At 40.6% G+C, this 21,755-nt stretch overlaps 1 protein-coding gene across 4 annotated transcripts in view; it reads left to right on the forward strand.

Moving 5' to 3' along the window:
* ARSK (arylsulfatase family member K) overlaps positions 1-21,755 on the forward strand; it is a 47,786-nt gene that overhangs the window by 24,790 nt on the left and 1,241 nt on the right. For 2 of the 4 annotated variants that reach the window (XM_039384819.1, XM_027728995.2), the window contains exons 7-9: positions 2,020-2,244; positions 14,187-14,312; positions 20,917-20,987. In XM_039384819.1, the coding sequence (XP_039240753.1) occupies positions 2,020-2,244; positions 14,187-14,312; positions 20,917-20,987 (422 nt within the window). Of the gene's footprint in view, positions 1-2,019; positions 2,245-2,323; positions 7,237-14,186; positions 14,313-20,916; positions 21,741-21,755 lie in introns of those variants that run through there. The other 2 variants (XM_039384820.1, XM_027728996.2) reach the window with 2 other exon arrangements.

Below are 21,755 nucleotides of genomic sequence, written 5' to 3' on the forward strand. Positions count from 1 at the left end.
GCTGCTTCTTTTGAGAACGCACGCAGGATCGCTCTCAAGGAGAAAAGACAATGCAGAAAGAATCATGTCTTGCCAATACCATCCAAGGAGTCTTGCTGTGCCTTTTGCAGCTGGACTTGTCTATCTCGCATTGGCCTCTTTAGCCACCAGCATGCTTGTAGCAAATGTGGGTAGTGTCCTTCCCAAATCTTTGTTTGCGAAGCCTAGCCATGATGATGGTGATGATGAAGTTATGGTATCATATGTAAAGAATTAAAAATCCCCTTTTTTTCTTCTTTGTCCCCTTTCCCCAAATGAAATAATTGACCAGGTGGTTTAACATCTTTCTATCTTTTCCTTCTATTTCCCCCTCCGCCCCCCGGAACTCTGTGCGTATAATCCTTTCCTTCTCTTCTGGCAGTTCCCCTTTTCTGTAAACTGAATGTCAAAAAGGCACATATGTCGATGTGACTGTGAAAACGTGAAGAACTACCTCTGTGGTCTATTATGTCCTCAGTTTGTATGCTACTGCTGGCTAATGAGGAAACAGATTTCAATCCTATTTTTGTGATAAATATAATCCCTTTGCTTTGTGTCGTCTAAGGGAAATAATCTCTCTTAAGACACCATCCAAATGCTTTACTCAAGACTTCCACCTTTAGTAACTTTGTGAATAGGCACAGATGTTTTGATTCCAGCAGAATCTGTGTGATACCTATAATTCAGATGGAAGTGCAACAGCTCTTGCATTTTTTAACAGGATGTTACATAACCTTTCCTCCAGGCAACACGGGGTTTCTTGGTCTGTATGAAAGTACCTTTGGCTTTCTATTGGAAAAGCAGGAACCGCTGAAGGTACCGGGAACATTTTTTGCACATGCAGTTACTTCAACTAATAGCATTACTGATTTAGGATAACAGAAGAGCCTATATCCCTTTTTCATTTGTTTAAATGTAGTATGTATTTGTTCAAGGTTTTTGCCCATTCATTGGAAACTGCTGAGTTTACACATTACAAGTCTTTCTAGCGCTTAGTCAGATGCTGGCTGGACAGAGGACAAAAAGGAAGATGTGTGCTGATAAAGGAAGTCACCTATGGGCAATTTGTATGCACAGAGTATCGCTACTTGGCATAGAACTGAAGATTAAATACTACCACTGTGCTCTGTGAAACGGAATATGTTGAATTTTGAATGTCTATAGATGATCAGTGTGGTGATTAAAAAATTACTGTCATACCTGTTTTTTAGGACGTGCTGAAGTTTAGGTGACATGATTGGGATTCTCGATTATGTTTTTCAGAATGTCTTTGATAAACCTTTGCAGCATTTTAATATTGACCTGATCTTTGGGACCTAGAGACACTTGTGATGTAAGTTGATGCTGAGGAGCTTATGGATATTACAGCATCTTCTGAGGGTCATCTAGTGGGTTATGGAGTCACCAGTGTTTTCCATACATGCACTGTCTTGATACTACCTCTGATACCATCTTTATCTCCAGTCCTGCAACAGAAGCCTCAGTTTCCCCACCAGTTACAGATGATAACCATAACAACCACCTTTGTAAAGCATTTCAATATTCACTGCTGAAGAATGCTACATAGCAGCTTAGCACTGTTATTGTTAAAGGAATGAATGCTACGCCATGTTGAATGTGGAGCTTTTGGGGTCTTTTCATACTGTGACATTCTTTTTCTCCTGCCTAGTGCAGTCAAAGCGGAAGAGAAATGTTTACAACCATGATTAGAAAATAAAAAAGCACCACCCATCAAAGGAGGTTATTGTGATTTCTTTTCACAAACTTCTGTTAGACATAGATGATAGTGAATTTAATCAAGATGGTGGGCAGCTTGCCTCAGGAAGTTCCCTAAAGTTTCTTCATTGTGTATTTTGGTGTTTCTTTGTTCTACAAGAATAATAATCAGGAATGTACATCTTATTATAAAAATAAAATGTTCAGACAACTGTAGCATTGTGTTAGGCTTTTTTTAATCATGGAAACTGCAATAGCTTTTTGGTTTTGTATATCTTTCCTTAGATATAGCAAGAATTCCTGTCCCACAGAACCTCAGTGGATATTCTCTTATACCGCTGCTCCATAAAAAGACTGAGAGTGAAGTGTCACCAAGAGGACCTCGGCCCTCTTGGGTGCTGAGTGAGTTCCATGGGTGCAATGTGAATTCTTCTGTGTATATGCTGCGAACTGGCAAATGGAAATATATCGCATACTCGGATGGCTGTTCAGTACTGCCACAACTATTTGGTATGTTACAACTTTTATGTCCTGACTAACTCATTAATTTAATTAAATACAGTCTTAACTGGCTTTTTGTTTGTTCCAGATCTTACTGCTGATCCAGATGAGCTAACAAATGTTGCCATAAAATTCCCACTAATTGTACATTCCTTGGACAAACTACTCCGTTCTATAGTAAACTATCCAAAGGTTTCTTCTTCTGTTCAGGAGTATAACAAACGACAGTTTATCAGTTGGAAACAAAGTTTGGGTCAGAATTACTCAAGTGTTATTGCGAACCTTAGGTGGCATCAAGACTGGTTAAAGGAACAAAAAAAATATGAGAATGCAATTGACAAATGGCTTGGGGAGTAGACAGAAACAACGTGGATTTAATATGACTGAGGGTATGAAAACACTATGCATTTGTAATATTATACTGTATTTCAAGTATTAGAATTATTGTCTTATATAAGCTATTGAAAGTAAAGATTCCCAAACAGTTACCGCTTTGTGTTAGGGAACCAAGAGCATTTTATATAATGCCAGCATAACAAAACTAGTGTTTTAGATGTTATTGTTCTGTAACACTTAAATGTACACAAGAAGGATAATGTGTAAATACTAATTATGTGTATGGAATATTTAGCTGATTACAAAAATACAGAGTATTAAGCATTAAACCTCAATAGGAATTTCCATTTATAAGGACGGAGTAAAGATTATAAAATCTAGTGAAGTAAGCTACCAGTTACAGTGGAATTTGTCAGATTGATTATAGGTCCACATTAAATACACATTCATCTGCCGGGGTTTGGAAGTTGTTAACTCACTTGTCTACCATTGGTTTCTGTGTTGCCATAGTTATTATATTGTCTCCTTGCATTGGCTAGCCAAATGGGAATCCCCTCCTTGGCCCAGCAGACCTTATAAGCTGCGGGAAATTTGAATAAAGGCCCTTCTTTGCTGCTGGATTCCCTGCGTGCTACATGGTCTCTGTCTCCTGGCTTAAGTACCTCCGCCGCCTGTCCCTGCCACGAGGGATGGGTGGTGGGGGGGTGATTCCAGCCCTGAAAACCTTCACAGAGCGGCCGGCAGTGACCCCCCAGAAACCCCTCGAACTGCAACATTCATCCACTTAAGAGAAGCTATAGCAGTTAAAATATAATCAAAAAGTTAATAACGAGTACTGGTCTAACATAGATGCGGTTTATTCAAGTACTTAACTATGTCAGCGTTCCTGTATCATATACATGACTGACTCTCCATCTTTTCAACATCTGACTGCTAACCTCTTGCTTTTAGATCTGGTACTTACCACTCTTTGCTTGTTTAAAATTTCATAATGTGCATAGGCTCCTCATTGCACATGCGGAGGGGAATCTGATCTCTGGTCACGGTTGGAAAATAGAACAAAAAAACCAAACCCAAAAATCCTCTAACCAAATCTGTGAGTAGAGTAGTTCTTTGAAAGGTGATAGTGTGATTTGCATAGCATAAGATGAAAACTGCATCTCTGTTATGCAGTTAGATTTTGCAAATAAATGCTTGTTAGGATCCCATTATTAAAAGATGCTTCTGCCCGAATTAAGATGCAGATGAGACCATGTGCCAAAGTCAATAGTATGGTTTTATTTAGCAGTAAATATGAGGTAGAGAGAAAGATAGAAATAGAAAGAGAGAGAGAGAGAGAAAGAGAGAGACAGATTAAGTAGAAAGATAAAGATAAAGGTAAAGATATCATCACCACATGGATTCTAACAGGATCTCACTGGTCCTTCTGGTCTTCTCGGTGATGAGGGTCCCAATGTCGTGCTTTTTGGGTACTGCTTTTATGCAGTCCAAGTCCCAGATATTCACAGGGAGTCTCAGATGTTCCCACAACTTGGGATGGCATGAGTGTAAGCAGTTGTTTTCTTTCTCACAGCTTGCACAGTGGAATTTTGTCCAGTGTGCTAATTTCAAACCTTTACCTTCATTTATGTCTATAATTAATGCTTTCCTTTCTCACTGTTTTCCACAATGGGAATCTTTGTTCAAGGAGGTTACCCAGATCTGTCTTACCAGACCTGGTTCTTATCACAAGTTCCAGTAGTGGTGGCTTATTTTATGGAAATTTCCTTCTTTGACAGTGTTTTGAAACAATTCATGGCATTCTTTAAGTCCTGTCAATGGTTTAATGTGCATCAATGAGTGGAGAACTGAAACCTAAAATATAAACAGAGAAGACAGAATCGAAGCTTACAGGAAGAGTTAACATAAAAATACTATTTCACATTTTTCCAGGGTTGTGACGAAAAACTAAAGTAGTTTTGGAAGAAGGTAGGATTTAGTAACTCTTCTGCTTAAGGAGAAATATAATTATAGCAGCACTTAAGTTTGCTTATTCTTGATAACAGTGCTTGCTGCTATAGTACCAATTCAGAATGACATACTTAATACATAAATCCTTTTCTAAATCTGTAATTAAATACCTAGCAGTAGCAGTAAGCTAGTAAGACTAAACATAAAAAGGACACATATTTTCTGATGGCTAAGCACTCCACATGCATTCCATAAACAACTTACCACACTGGAATTAGGTATATACTGATGAGGGTTTTAACTATTTTCTGTCTTTGTGTCCACAGGATATTACTGCTAACCTTATACAACTTGCTGCTATGGCAGAATTTTATTTTTTTATTATATATCATAGGCAAGGAGCAAACTAATAGTTAAAAAAGCCTTCAAACTCTGTAGCACATGCCATGATAAATCTGGTTAAAATGAGTTCAGGTAGGGATGAAATTACTTAAAATAAATGGGCTGCATACTTAGAGAAAGTATTTATGTCCATATGAATGTTTGTTCAAGAGGGAGAAGAATAAAGAAATTGATTGCTTTCCAGAGATCTGAACAAAGTGCAGTACATTGTACAGAATACAGTAAAATAAAATTACGGTGAACTGGATGTATTTTGGGTGTTCTTTTTTTAATGCCTGAATGTTTAAAAAATTATTAGGGGAAATTGTATTTTGTCACTTCTGTGGACAGTGCTTTCTTTGAAGACATGAGCTTTTAAGATGCACTAATGTTAGGTTTACAAAAGTGCCATTTTGAGGTACTTTCTGAAATGGAAGAAAAATTGGAAAAAAAACCTTCTTGCAACTACATCTTGTGTCACAGACTGTCTAAAGAAGCCCAGTGCATGGGGCAGGCTTCCAGAAAATGCAGGAAACACCTTGTTCGCAAGGTGGTACTGTGATATGTGAGTCAATAAGTAGCAGATTGTGAGTCAACAGTAGGCACTCAGTATGCCTACATACTATACTTCTTGTATATAGTCTTCTTAAAATGCTTGTTTAAAAAGAAAATGTTGACTTGTTAAAAGAAAAACTTTTGACTTTTGCAAGTTATTTGTTATTTATGTGTGAACTTTTGTTCTGAAGAGCAAGAGAAAGGAAAAGCCCCTAACCACCTTCCTGTATCTGTTGGCAATAAATAATATGTCTGTGTTGGTTTAGAACTGAGCTAATTTAAGTGTAAAACAGATGGATTTAACAATACAGTTGTATTCAGTTACTGTGTTAGTTATGCTTATGCATCTGCATTATTGTAACATTAATCAAATGAGGTGTGCAGCATGCAAGGCTGGCCAGGTAACAAAGGAAAAAATCTGTTTTTCAAACATGCCAAGTGAGTTATGCAGTATTAACACTGAAGAGAGACTGTGGAGTGAAAGACTGTGGCTGGAATGCCAACAGGTTCAAACTTATTGATTAGATGTATTCAGGTCAACGCAGCTTTCTGAGACATACCTGAGGCTACCAAGGGCATTGGCCTGGTCAGCTTCTGCTGAGAGAGGTACCATTGTTCTGTTGAACAAAAATGTATTTTTGTAAATACAAGGTCCTCGTGGTCACTAAAGAGGTAAGAGACTGCCACTGTAAATTTGCCAAGAAATCACGTAAAAATAACACTCTGCTGCCTTTGTCAGGATAACTAGCCTAGCTGTTAAAAAAAAAAAAGGTGAAATCCAGACTTTGAATGCACTTGGACAATGGCCTATCCGATCTACTTTCATGTGGAAATAGAGTCTAGACAAAATTACTGTAAGTTAAGTTCAAAACTGGCTAAAATCAAGCTCAGTTGTAGATTCCAAAAATCAAAAAGTGGGAAGGCTGATAAATAATGTCTGCAAGAATTTTATGTAGTTCTGTTTTTTACTTCTTTAGTAAGTCTTTTACTTTTTTAGTACTTTGAATGCAGGGGTAGGCACCTTTTTCTTATTAAACATGAGAAAATGCACCTGGGGAGAGCTATCAACCCTTTTGAAAATAGGCTAAAATTCAAAGTAGTCTTGATTAGCTGGATAAAATTATCTGAAATCAGTAGGGTCAAATTCATCATGGCTTAGTTAAAGGTCAAAATAAAATGGAAATGGAAAAAATACTAAAATTGTGAACAACAAAATGCCTAGGTTTCAGTTTTGCAGAACAAAAAAACCTCCCATGCCTGGACATTTTAGAGAAACAGAAGCATAATATGTTCAGCATATTATGTTCAACAGTGATGGTCCTGGACGGGGGGTCGTGTGGCTGCTGCCCTCATGGCATGCAGGAGCAGGGACAGCCCCAAGGCCTGGGCCAGATGGGAGAAGCTGCAGCAGTGCCAGGCGTGTGGATAGTTAATTTTGCCACCCGTTTCCATGGACTTTGCTTGGCATGATGGAAGACTGTTCTTTCCCCAAGTGGTTTCTCAAGGATGGGTGAAGGGCATGTTCATCACATGAAACCTCATGGCTTGGTTGCTTCTCTCTGCACTGCAACCAAGAGAAAAGCATGTGTGTGTGGAAATCTTTTGCTGAAATCCTGATCTGAAATGTTCCTGTGGGCCTAGGTGGATTGTAGCACCCTGACATCAACTCTGATTATTAAACAGATCTTATCAAAAGATTCATTTTAGATGGATGAGGCATTTTGTACTGGAAAAAAATTACTTTTGACTTTATACAATTAAATACTACTCATGGCTAAATAGTCTTTGGACTGTTTTGCTGTTGTCAGATCATTTTTCAAAATACAATGCTTATGAAATGCATAATTTGTCATTTTATCCTGGAAAAGTCTTCACCCACCACTTTTCCAGCAAGCTTTGCTATTCATCAAATCAGAACTATGGGATGGAGCACAGTGGTGCCCATTCTCATTTTTTCTAGTATGCAGCTGATGGTGACTGAGACAGTGATGGTTTGGTAAAGGCATCCACTGTGAGCTGGAGGTATTTTGCAAAGGAGTTCAGAGGATGGAAAAAGTGACCTGGCAATGCAGCCTGGACATAGGAGTGATTTATGGTGCTGGCTAGCAATGTTGCTGCTCCCTGACTCTGTGCCCCTATTGCAACTTCTTCTTCAGCGAGGAGACTCTGGTAGCGGCCTAGGTAAGAAAACTGGAAGTCCTCAGGAGTAGGGTGTTTAAATTGCAGACCCTGTTAGGTCTGCAATTTTGGGGTTGTCATGAGAAAGGTAAGGGGGGGTTGCCTGACCCTTAGAGAGGAGAGCTTTTCTTGACCCTTAGTGTTTTATTTGTCTGTCAGTGCCTCAGGTAAGCCAAAACCCTTATGTCCAGCTTGTCTGACAGAGTCCTGTAAGGGGAAATCTTCACTGAACAGATTCACTGGATTAGAGGGTGATTCGACTGCCCTTTTCTAGGGGCTAAGCCAACAGTGTGGAGACACCTCGGCGAATCTTCCCAATGCGTTATCTGTTGCTGGCCACTGCTATCACCTTATAAAGGACTCACTCTAACAGCTTACGGAATAACACTCTTTAATAATACAAATTATGACAGGTCAATAAGGTTGGTAAGTCATCAGTGATAGTGTCTAACTGCAAAAACGTCATTGGATTTTGAAACATATTGGGTTTCTGTGCCAAGATTTTGGTAGCGGGAGGGGGTACAGGGGTGGCTTCTGTTAGAAGCTGCTAGAAGCTTCCCCTGTGTCTGGTGGAGCCAATGCCAGCTGGCTCCAGGATGGGCTTCCTGCCGCTGGCCAAGGCTGAGCTGATTAGGAATGATAGTAACTCCTCTATGATAACATATTTAAGAACAGAAAGAAAGTTATTGCGCAGATTAAAATTGCAACAAGAAAAGAGCAGAGTGAGAACATGTGAACAGTGTAGACACCAAAGTTGGGAAAAAATCTCCAAATTCCCAAACATCCATGAAGAGCTTCTGCAGAAATGGTAAGAAGAAAAGCAAGCTGTTGCAGGCCTTTAGCTCCCCTTGGGCAGCCTATCTCTGCACCACCAGCACCGAGGGAGAGGTGTGTTTCTTCCCAAGGAAAGGGACTGGCATCATCTCTCAGGATCCCAGCTCAGAATTTTGCAGGCCATATCCAAACCTGCAAATGTTTCTCTCACACAAAACATGCCACGACAGAAAGCTGTAGCTGACCTTTTCCTCTCCCGGGCAGCCTATGGTGGGCACCACAAAGGCTTGGGCTAGGTTGCTTCCCCTTGCCAAGAAGAAAGGCGCTGTCATCCCCTTTGGGAGCCCGCATCTGAAACTTGCACACAGCAGGCAAAACTTGAAGAGGTTTGGGGAGGAGTTGCACGCAAAAAATTCCGGGACAGAAAGCATAGTGGGCAAGATGCGAGCAAACATTTTGTCCTAGCACATTTATATGTGTGAGCTGGGGCTGGAAACTTCTCAGTTTACATTCAGACCGCAAGAGTGTGGTAGTACAAGTAGGTCAGAAGAAAGTGTTGAGCAACACTATTGAGTGTAGTTTCTAGGCAGCAGGGGAAGGTTAATGCCAAAGCTAGTTTTTGTTCTAGTACCTTTTTCTTAAGAGAGTATCTGCTGGGCATTTTAAAGTTTGAAGCTGGGATCTGACAGAGTGAAAAAATGTGAGGGTACATAGAGCTGAGAAGGAAGGCGCACAGCCCCAGTGTGTGGCGTGTTCATGAAAGGCTGCACGATGAACAGGAAATTCAGTAGCTGTGTGTTTTTCTGTCCGAGAAGTGTATGAGACTCTGTGAGACTGAAAGTGCTTTATGGTACATCTAGCCGAAAAGAATGTGCAGAGCACCATGGGTTTTACAGTTTACAGGCTGTGAGGGGAAAGTGGCTGCCACTTGACTGAAAAGAGCAAAGAAGTTTGCAATTAGAAGGGTAGGTCACTGAAACCTTTCTCTCATGGCACACTTTACATGGTGTAGTTCAAAACACTTCATTTTTGATTTAGCCTGTGAGATTGAGAGTGTGACAGTATGAATAGGTGAGAAGTGTAATGCAGCCATGTGTTTGGTGCAGTTCTCTGGTTGCAGAGGAAAGTGAAAAATCAGTGGTGGCTTTTTGTTCTAGGAGCTTTTGCAGGGATTAGCCCCTGGTTTCTTTCAGGTTAGAAACTGTGATCTGTGAGAGTGAAAAAATGTTATGGTACATATATCTGAGAAGGAATGTCCATAGACCAAGGATGTAGTTAAAAGCCTGTGATGAGAAAGGCTAATCCAGCAACTAGTTTTGCCCTGACTCTCACCTTCCTTGGGCAGCCAACCAGCTGCACCAGCAGCACTGGGGCCAGGTGCTCTCCATCGCCAGGAGAGACACTGTCATCCTGTTTCAGGAGACAAACTCTGAAATTTGCACACTATCACCACTATTGAAGGCACCATGGGACTGCTCCCCCACAAAATGTTCCAGAACAGAAAGCTGACTGGGGGCCTTTACCTCTCCTGGGCAGCCAGCCTTTCATGAGCACCACCAAGCCTAGTACTAACCGCCTTTCTTGCCAAGGAAAGGCACTCTTATTCCCTTCAGTAACTGGGGGCTGACCAGGGGCCTTTACCTCCCTTGGGCAGCCTAGCCTCTGCTGCTGCCAAAGCTGGGGCTAGGTGCTTTCCTGCTGAGGAAAGGTATTTCCATTGCCTTTCAGGAGAAAGGTACCAAAATGTGGATACCTCCCCCAGAAGGGAATGGGGCCGGGGATGCGCTCCCACATTATATCCCCTGGGCAACCTGTCTCCTATACCAATAATACCAGGGATAAGTCGTTTCCATCCGAAGGTAAGGCGCTCTCATCCACGTTCAGCTCACCCCTGAAGTTGGGATGAAATCTCCAACTCTCCAAACATCTGTGAAGAGCTTCTGCAGAAATGGTAAGAAAAAAACCAAGCTGTTGCAGGCCTTTAGCTCCCCTTGGAGAGAGGATGCACCAGGGAGAGAGGTGCATTCCTCCCCAAGGAAAGGGACCGACATCATCTCTCAGGATCTCAGAATTTTGCAGACCACATCCAAAATTGCAAGTGTCTAGCAATTTCTCTCACACAAAACACACCAGGATAGAAAGCTGTAGCTGGCCTTTCCCTCTCCCGGGCAGCCTATGGTGGGCACCACAAAGGCTTGGGCTAGGTTGCTTCCCCTTGCCAAGAAGAAAGGCGCTGTCATCCCCTTTGGGAGCCCGCATCTGAAACTTGCACACAGCAGGCAAAACTTGAAGAGGTTCGGGGAGGAGTTACATGAAAAAGGTTCCAGGACAGAAAGCTATCTGTGGCCTTAACCTATCCTGGGCAGCTGGCAGCACCAGTGCTGGGTGCTAGGTACTTGCCCTTGCCGATGAAAGTCCCTGTCATAATCTCTCAGGAGCCCACTTCCCAAACCTTTATCAGTTTTTCAAGAGAGTTCTCCATCATTAGGATTAATTGGCTACCATCAACTTCAATGCAATTAGATATAAGTATATTAGATATATGCAATTAGATATAAACTTAAACTTAGATATAAACTGAAAATTAGATATAAACTTAAATTAGCCAATAAAATTAGAAGTAACTTCTGCAGCATTTTTGTAACTAGTTATATCAAACTTGTAAAGCAAGCAACTGTGCTTTAGTGAAATAATTGGAAATTAATAGGAAATCAATTCAAGATAATTGATGATCTTTCAAGATATTGATATGCTTTTATATAAATATGCACAAGTGCATTATAGCGGTCCTAAATTATTTGGCATATATAACACTGACATAAGGGACCAGCTTAGGGCTGTCTGCTTTGTAGTGCAGACTGGATATGCATGTCTATCTGCTATCTTGAATGATACTTATGCAAATTCAGATTATTTTAGCTGGATCAGGCCTGTAGAAAAAAAAGCCTTAGTCACCTAGCCATTTTTAAGCAGTGTTGTGACACATTGAAACATGAAAAGTGACTGGAAACAATAAATTAAGGAATTACAGAGTCAATATAGGATGAGTGTTTCTGTCTGTATTTATTTTCCTGAAGGAAATCTCTATAGTGCTAGTGTGACAAATCATTGGAGAATACAAAATTACTTTTCTTTGTCAAACAGCTACAGTTTGTCATAATTACATAACAAAAGAAACCTGTTACCCTTATATCAGCCATGTTCTGATGCATTTGAGCTCTTCTGAAAGTAAAGCCAAAACCAGAATTACTGCTTTGAGGCATCTCCCATGCTTCTGGTGTGGGGAGGTGGCATCCCTGCTGGTGAGGGGGCACACAGACAACCAGGGCACAGTGTGATCATATGTACTGTGCATGGGGCTGTGTTATGGCACCTTGGAAAATGTCAGCTCTTATAAACTTGTTGTACTCCAACAGTTTAGGTCAAAGGGACCATGCACTGGAAGTGGCTAAAAGAAAGGAAATGTGAAGCAAACAATGCAATGCAGATATTAAAAAGTAGAGCAATAGCAGTTGTCCTAAAGAGTACTGTATTGTCCCATTGCCCTTCTCTGTTTGACTTGTCTGAATATAGATAGAGGTGTAATTCAAATAGATTTCACTCATTTTTAAAGATAGGCTGAAGTCAGAAGGCCTTTTGCACAAGTCTTACTAGGCACTCCTAGGTCTTAAGGTACTGGATATGTGACAACATCTGTTAATATAAACTTAGAGAGTTTTCCATTTATGGCTTTTATATGACTTATTAGTATCAGGGAATGTGAGAGGAAAGTTTTTTCAGCATATGAACTAAGTTTGAAATCCACTAACTAAATTCTTTAGAATCAGTACAAAACTATGCATGAAGAACTCTAATCAGAAGTAAGTGTGTGTGTGTGTGTGTGTGTGTGTGTGTGTGTGTGTTTGTGAAGTTAAAGTCAAACAGTTGTTTGGTTAAAGCCTTCGACTTATTCCTTTCAGTCAGAAAGGAATCTATTCTAGTTCAGATTTGTAGTTTTTTAAGTCAATCCTAGCAATCCTGAATGTGAATAACTTAAAATGCAACATGAAAAAAGGCAAGTGACTAAAATAATAATTTAATTCATTTTTACATATTAGGTTAAAAAATAGCCTCTTAATCTTGTATTATACATGTTCAACTAGGTCTCAATTTTCTTGGTATATGTGGGAGAGAATTCAAATAAGAGATATTAGCTCAACAGGGAAATAAAAGGAAACATGTTATGCGTACTTTTAAAGACAACTTTTATGAAGAGATTCTTTGGATAGTTGCTCTTGAACGTAATAAATAGTAAAAAAATTTCAGATCTTTAGATCAGTATTTCAGGTCTCAAACTAATGTTTTATTTTTCGTGGACTTGCTTTTTGAATGTACTGTGTCATTGTTCTCTCTTTGTTTTCACAATCAGCTGTTTCATGTAGGGCAGCTGTTTCTCATAATTGGCTGTTTCTTGTAGCTATTTTTCAAGGATATAGAGGCCTTACCAAGAGATCTGGGTAGACTACAGACATGGGCAACCACCAACCACTTGAAATTTAACAAGAGCAATTGCTGAATTCTCCATCTGGCATGGGGTAATCCTGAGTGTATGTGCAAACTGGGGGATGAGAGGCTGGAGAACAGCCTCAGAGTAAGGGACCTGGTCAGTGGCAAGTTGACTGTGAATGAGCAGCGTGCCCTGGCAGCCAGGAGGGCCAACTGTGCACTGAGGTGCATCAGGCACACTGTTGCCAGCTGTGCAAGGGAGGTGATTCTCCTATTCTACTCTGCACTGATTGTCTCCACTTCAAGTACTGCTTACAGTTTGAGCGCCTCAATACAATCAAACTCTAGAGTGTGTCCAGAGGAAAGGGTCCCAGATGGTGAAAGGCCTTGAGGGCAAGACTTCTGAGGAGTGGCTGAGGTTACTTGGTTTGTTTAGCTTGGAGAAGCACAGGCATGACCCCCATCACAGCATACAGCTTCCTCAAGTGGTGCAGGAAGGGGGGAGCTGCTGATCTCCTCTCTCTGGGGACCAGCAACAGGACACAAGTAAAGAGAATAAAGAAGCTGCTTCGAGGGAAACTCAGATTGGACATTAGGAAAAGGTTCTTCACCCAGAGGATGTTTGGTCACTGGAACAGATTCCCCAGGGAATTGGTCACAGCACCAAGTCTGTCAGAGTTCAAGGAGCATCTGATGATGCTCTTAGTCATATGGTTTAGTTTTAGGTTGTTCTAGCAGGGTTTGGCAGTTGGACTCAGTGATCCTTATGGGTCCCTTCTAACTTAAATATTATACAATTTTTTTGTTTTACCTTTTACTTTTCCATAAAATGTTTAAGCTGAATCTACTAATCTATAGATTGGTCATATTAAAACAAGAAAAACCCCACAACTTCCGAAGCATGACTAGTTATGAATTTCAGTCTAAAAATTTTATTTTCATGTCAGTCATCTATAGAGTAGCTTGAAAATCATGAGCCTGTTGTAAAAGCCTAGTCTGCCCATTTCTTTTAAAAAATGTATCTGTGTTAAAATTTAAACAATGAAATTCTGTTTAGTTTTTTTTTTTTAGTAAGATGGCTTGGACCACAAACAATATAGTGTTTAGAGCAGTGTCAGAAGTATAAAAGCATGTCATTTTAGAAACAATGTTGTCTTTCCAACTTCATAATAACAAATGTGTTATGTCTCTGTGATTGTTTTCTAGTGTTCTGTAGTGCACTGTTTTTCACTTGCTATTGTGTTCAGAATTTAGACCAGCTTTTAAGTATTGCTTGTCTTCTCTCTTTGCAGGGGCACTTAATCCAAGAAGGCATCGAAGGAGCAAAAAAACAGCTGAACATCTTAAACCCAAAGAAGACAATTTCGTTCATCTGCCAGAAGGCAAACCAGTAAACCTTAATGGTTTAACAAAACCATGTGGGTTTTTTTCATCTCCTGGAGCTCTTTGTACTAGCATGTATCATGCATCATTTGATATATGATACTTGTGTGTGTGTACTGGGTCTGGCTGGGATGGAGTTAATTTTCTTCGTAGCAGATCTTATGGTGCTGTGTTTCAGATTTCCAATGAAAACAGTGAACGTAACATACTGTTTTAGCTATTTCTGAATGGTCCTGGCACAGCATCAAAGCCTTCTCTGTTTCTTGCTCTGCTACCCCAGTGAATAGATTAGGGCTGTGCAAGATGTTGGGAGGGGACACAACTAAAAAAATACCCTGAACTAACCGGAGCTATTCCATGCTATATAATGGTCATGCTGAGCAATAAAATAGAGAAGAGAGGATTTAGGGAGATTGGCCCTGTTTTGTTTGGGAATCCTTCCCCTTTCCTCTTCCCCTTTCCTCTTCCCCTTTCCTCTTCCCCTTTCCTTTCCCCTTCCCCTTCCCTTCCCCTTAGTTTATTAATTTATTTTTTTTCTTGACCTACAAATGCTCTTGCTTTTATCTTGATATTCTTCTTTCCCTGTCCCACTCACTGCAGGGGTGTGGGAGAAGTGAGCTGTATTATACCTAACTGCCTGTCAGCAGAACATGTGTAGCTAATTGGGATTGGAACTGAATGCTAAAACCATACACGATGATTTAAATTTGTTTATGTTACTTGATCGTTTAACCAGTCATGCAAAAAAGAGAAGGGTAGTTTAGAGCTTTAAGGAAAACTCGTGCATCCAAATGCTAACGATCATTTAGAGATCTTAGCACATGTGGAACAAGACCAAAGGTAGTTGTCACCTTTTCTGCCCCTGAGTGTGCAGAGTTAAAAAATTCAGTGAAGACTGTCAGGGTTTCAGACACAATTCTATGTCTTTCTTCCATTCACATTGTAGGTAGCACCTTAGAAATTTTTTATATTGATGGAGTCAAAAATACACCTGTGGTGGAGGATTTGATAACAGAAACAAGAAAAATTCACAATAGTTCCTATTTTTGATATCTTGTAGAGTTGTCATGGTTGTAGCTCTCATTTTAATTGGAATTATTTCTTGTAGTTTTAATTGAAATAGAGGAAATGACTGTTACTCATTGAGTTACTGGAATGTGAGATACTTCTGCCTAGTTGATTGTGCATATGACAACACATAACTCTGTGTAGTTGCCTTCTGAGGAAGTGTTTCATGGAAGTTCAGGAAGTGAAAGTTAGGGAGAAAGGTGGTACATTGCAAGAATTCACACTTAAAGGATGCAGAGCTAGTATAACAGTACTTCTGCTTTCTGGCCTCTAAGGCAGAGGAGGTAACTAAAGGCAACTGCATTTTGGTTACTGTTAGCAGCTGCCTAGATGAGGAAAAATTCTGGATTGTTCACTATACTGACAGCGAAATGAGTCACTTCAGATTGAAGTTTAAGTGTAAGGCACAGAAAAATCCTGTCAGCCCTCTGCACTAAGTGCAGGTCAGATCCAAATTTTTGGCTGTAGATCAGTGACAGTCTTTGGGAATTAAGTTATGGCAGTCAGGGGTGGCTGGAAAAATGGAAATATTGCACCTATTTTTAAAAAGGTTAGAAAGTAGTACCCTGGGAGTACATCTGTTCCAGTGCCTCACCACCCTCACAATGAAGAATTTTGTCATAAAATGTATTCTAAACCTACATGCTTGTCTTATCACATGCCCTCATAAGACTCTGGCCCCAGGGAGCTGCCAGCTCATGGGCTTGGCTAGGAGTTTTCCTTAAATTTATAGATATAAGGTTCTTTAATACCTCAAGATAAGCCACGAGCTTGTTCTCAAGGGATTTCTTTATTAAGTTAGGGGAGCAAATAAGGGAACTTGGTCAAAGTTCAAAAGGACACCACACAAGCTAGACAAAAATGTTCCACCACAATACTAACTTGGCATACACTATTAATCCACAACACTTAAGGCAAAATCCAACCAGTTCCACAACACTTACATCAAGATCCAGTCCCTCCAGCTCCAAGCCACCCTAAACATCAAGAAAGGAGCAAAGAAACAGAAGCAGAGGAGCAAGAAGAGAGAAGGAGAGAAGGGAGAGATAGCTGCCACTGAAGCCTTGTAGAAGACTGGCTCGCACAAGTCCAAGTGGCAGGGCCGCAACATGAGGCAAACACGTGCCTGCGTTTTTATCTGCTCTGGTGTCTATGGCCAACCCCTCCAGAGGGGGTCTCTGACCCACCAGCCACTCTGGGGTTCCAGACCAGGGTGAGGGGCAGTGTTCTCACCATCCCTGCCAATCTGAGGCTGGGTTAGGGGCTCCAGGAGGTGTTATAGTTTGCCCAGGCTTTTGTGACTGATGGCTATTCCGGAGTTTCCCCATGTGGGTTCCAGGGGCCTGCCATGAGGGATATGACGCCACCCCACCTTCGTGAGGATCGACCCATCCCTTCCCCCTCCACACCACCCCCTGCCCCAAGGTGGTTCTGACCCAGTAATAACTGATGTCTAACTGCCCTTCTAAAAACTCCCTCTCCTGTTCTCTTGTAGCCCCCTTTATGTATTGGAAGGTGCTAGAAAGTCTCCCTGGAGCCTTCTATGCTCCAGGCTGAACAGTCCCAACTCTCACCTCCTAAAGCTAAGCTAAGGCACATGGACGGCAAGGAGGTCATCCAAGACAGCCATCACAGCTTCACCAAGGGCAACTCCTGCCTGACCAGTCTAGTGGCCTTCTACAATAGAGTGATCACATTAGGAGGCAAGATTTGATAGGTGGACTCTTTGGTGGATGAGGAATTGTTTGGATGGTTGCATCCAGAGGGTAGTAGTCAACAGCTCAATGTCCAGATGGAGGTCAGTGACAAGTGGTGTCCCTCAGGGCTCAGTATTCAAAATCTTCACCAATGACAGACAGTAAGATTGAGTGCACCCTCAGCAATTTTACACATGACATAAATCTTCACGGTCCAGCTGACACACCTGAGAGACAGGATACCATCCAGAGGGACCTGGATAAGCTTGAGAAATGTGCCAGTGGGAACATCATGAAGTTCAACAAGGCCAAGTGCAAGATGGTGCACCTGGGTTGGGGCAACACCCAATTTCCATATAGGCTGGGGGATGAAGAGATCAAGAGCAGCTCTGCTGAGAAGGACTTTGGTGAATGAGAGCCTGGACATGAGCTAGCAATATGAGCTTGCAACACAGAAAGCCAGCCACATCCTATGCTGCATCAAAAGCAGAATGACCAGCAGTTGTTAAGGGAGGTGACTCTGCACCTCTACTCTCCTCTAGTGAGAGAGGTACCTGGCGTACTGCATCCAGTTCTGGGGGCCTCAGCACAGGAAAGACCAGTTGGAGTGTGTCCAGAGAAGGCCACAAAGATATTCTGAGTAATGGAACAGCCCTCCTATGAGGAAAGACTGAGAGAGTTAGAGTTCAGCCTTGGAGAAGAAAGGTTCTGGAGGGGCCTTTCTGACACTTTCAATATTTTGAGCCGGGCTATAAGAAAGATGGGGACAAATTTTTTGTCCATGCCTGTTGCAATAGGAAAAGGGGTAATGGTTTCAAACTAGAGGAGTCTGGTGAGACCAGCTTTCCCAGAGAGGTTATGGATGCTCCATCCCTGGAAACATTCAAAATCAGGTTGGACAGGGCTCTGAGTAACCTAATCTACTTAAAGATGTTCCTGATTGATTACTGGGGGTTTGGAGGAGATGACCTTTAAAGGTGACTTCCAAGTCCAACCATTCTCTCATTCTGTGATTCTCAGAATAATACATCAACATTTTAGTAGATATTGAATATTTGTTATGTTATTGAGGCCCTTACCACTCTGAAATATTTGCATAGATAAATAGAAGTGGTACTTGAAAATGAAAAGTGATTTGGAAAATATTTGTAAAAATAGTAAAGTAGGTATGTATATATAGTGTATATGCAGTGTGTGTGCTTCTAAATCTACCCCCCACAGGATAGCCCTATGGGAATTCTCTGTTGTGGGCACTGTCAACCTGCTAGGGCTTTAATTCATAATGTTTTAACTTGCTGCCAATCTCATAGGGTGTTTGGGAAAAGGCCTTGATCAACTAAGCAGTCCTTATAGCTGTGCAGGACTCAAACCAAAACTTGATTATTTGTATAAATTGCTCATTAGTGGCAAAGGTAGAAAGGAAACACAAATCTTGAGGAAGGAAAGAATGACTGCTACAAAACTATTTATTAGAATAAACAGAATGATGTTGCTATGGTTGTTTATAAATTTAACTCTCCACAGACACTGACAGATTTATTCTAACCATTGTCTGGACATTTTAAGCCTTTCTTATAGGAAAATATTAAAATTAAATTAACCTACCTGCTGTCAGGTATACTTACAAAAAAACCCAACCCAATCCAAGAACATGAAACACAACAAAGAAATTCAATCAAACTCCCCCTTCACCCCTCCCAAAGACCCCCCTTCCCCCAAACCACAAAACCTACCGAGAACAATTTAATGGACTCCTACTTGATGCATGTTGGAAATCTGTACAACAATTTTGAGAAAAGTGAGTTGCTTTTTTTCCCTGCTTCAGAACTGATTGGTGATGGAAGAGTTTTTTTCAAACTTTTTTCTCCATGGTGTAGGGAGGCCTACTTGAGAATATAGCAATGTCAGGCTCTTACTTTTTATTTTACTCTTATGGAAGAGTAAATAATAGCCATGCTTATCAACATATTGTATTGTTGAGAACTCCTTTTAAAAAAAATATTAATTGTGATATTGTAGCTAAGATCATAGCTGTGTTTTAAAATTATTTTTTATCAGTACTGTTGTGGTTTGGAGCTGGCTCCCTGCCAAGTCTCCAACACTGCAGTAAAAGCTTCCTCCCCAAAAAAAACAAGGGAAAAGAGAGAAAAAAAAACAACAAGAGACCCGAAATAAGAGAGCTAAAGCAATATATAAATATATTTACAATCCTATTACATTTATATACAGTTACAAAGACTATATACACATGAGAAAGAAACCCACAACACCCCCAAAGGGAAAGGTAAAAGGGACAAAACAAAAAAAACCCTAAAAACACGTATACGCACTCAATAAAGAACTAGCCAAAGAAAATCTTACTACTTTCCTTGAGATAGCACAATCGCAGCAAACGCCACCACCACGCTACCAGACCTCGGATCGGCAGAAACAACAGGCCCCATAGGCCCGACCAGGCCTCAGCTCCCCCACAGGAGCGAGACCGGCTGCCGGAGTCTGCTGTCTCCAAACCTCGCCAGAAGAGAAGAGAGGAAGAGGCTTCTCTCTCTGTCTATTTATATGTTTGATTACGTGAAGGAATAGGATGGAATACTTCCTTCCTTCCTTCCTTCCTGGTTGCCAGGAAGGAAGGCCTAGACTCAAAACCATTACAAGCACTTTCATGTGTTTGTTGCAGAAATCCCAGCTGATTGTCTTAGTAACACTATTCTGTAGCAGCAAATGAATGCTACTTCCTGAGATTCCTTTTGTCATTTGGTTTAAAAACACTATGCTTCAGAGTGAAGAACAGTAGCAACAGGAAAACTTGAGAAATGTGGTTTACTCACAGCTCTTACCAGAAGTATGAAATGTGTACGCAGTAAAGGAATAAACTGTTCTTTGCATGTTTACCTTCAAGTTAGCGGAAATGGAATTGCATTCATTTGACTAAGCATATCTATCTCATATGCTTAGCAGATGTTAAAATGCAACATGCCTTCACATCTGGAAAATAGTCTGCAATAGTTATATATACAGGTTTATTGTATGCCTACCTACATTCAAAATTTGGAGCCTTACTGGAAACAGATATATGTACTTTTGGAAGAGATTCTTTACTGTGAGGTTGGTGAAGCACTGGATCATGGTGCCCAGAGAAACTGTGGATGCCCCATCCCTGGAGCAACCTGGTCTACTGAAAGATGTCCCTGTGCATAGCAGGGGTGTTGGAACTAGATTATCTTTAAGGTCTCTTACAATCCAAACCATTTTATGATCCTATGACTCTATATGGAACCTGTATTGAGTTGGTATCCTTTTTACTTTAGAACAGATTTCCTATGTGTAATAGACTCAAATGGTTAATGGCTTAAACATTGTTAAGATCACAAAAAGACTTTTGTCCACTGTAGCAACCTGCAAAGAAACAACTGGTCATGTACAGAAGCCCATCCCTCCCTGAATATGCCCACTAATTTGGACTGTGAAAGGACCTTAAAGTAAGATACGGGGGTACTATTGTCCAGCTATCTCAGGTGCATACCTGAAGCTACAAACTGAATTTCCAGATAAGAGGCTGATAAGAGGCAAATCCTTCGAGGTGGGATAGTCCTTCTTATCATGCCAATGTTCTCCCTTACGTGATGACTCAGCTGTGAAAACCCCTCCTGGGAACACCAAAGACATTCACACCTAGCCTGAGCTATTCACCTCAGATGATGGATCACACTGGGCCATGATTGATTCAATTATGCTGATGTATTAGATACAACATCTTAGAAGGTGTGAAAGACTCATGAAATGTCCCACTATCCAGTATTACATTATCCAGGGTAGGTACAGGAGGCATTTTCACCTAGCCTCCACACAATATAAACTCCACCACTCCTTGCAGGTACAGTCTGCAGCCACCAAGAAGACCAGCAGAGGAGGAGCAATGAGATGTCATTGGAATCTACAGTGATGGTATCTTTTTCTTCTACTTAATCTATTTCTCTGTCACTTTCTTTCTCTCTCTTCCCCTCTCACTTTCCCCTATCTCTCTATGATTCCGTGAAACCCTCAATTACTGTTATATTAAATCCATACTATTGATTTCAGCAATTTTTCGGCAATTACATATTCTGGACATAGAAACTGTCAAACACAATTTTTTAGATGAACACAGTGAATTAAAATGCTAGAAAGGGAAATGTCATTAAAAAGGTTTCTACTAAAGAGTAACACTAGTGTGAAATCTAGTTTACTGGAAACTCTATGGATGGACAAGAAGAGTAAAGAAAGAGGTACAAGGGGAAGGAAAGAGAAAACAAAAAGATTTGAGATAGAAAAAATGATTGAAAAGCAAGAAGGTGAGAGAAATTTGCCAAAGATACCAAGTGTCTAGTCTATTTTACTGGTTTTTTTGCCACCTCGCCACATCTGCGTTGAGAGGTTGTACTGGGATGAAAGAGAAGAAAGTTCTTATGTCTTTGAATAGATGCAGATGTGTATCAGATAACTCTGACTAAATTAAATAATGACAAGGCTGCAGTAGGTGAACTTTGAAAGTTTTTTTCAAAAGACCTTGTATTATTTTGATATTTTTAATAATTTGGTATTTGATAACTTTGGTATTCTTCTCAGAAAGCCATTTCTAAATTGCTATCTAAAAATAAGAGTTGGTATCCTTTTTAATTCTTACCCTACCTTAGTGTCACGATTAAAGTAGGTTTTGTATTTTGTTCCCTTTTT

This window comes from Pipra filicauda, unplaced genomic scaffold (genome assembly GCF_003945595.2).
Source record: "Pipra filicauda isolate LSUMZ 115617 unplaced genomic scaffold, ASM394559v2 scaffold37_size4185640_pilon, whole genome shotgun sequence".
Taxonomy (NCBI): domain Eukaryota; kingdom Metazoa; phylum Chordata; class Aves; order Passeriformes; family Pipridae; genus Pipra; species Pipra filicauda.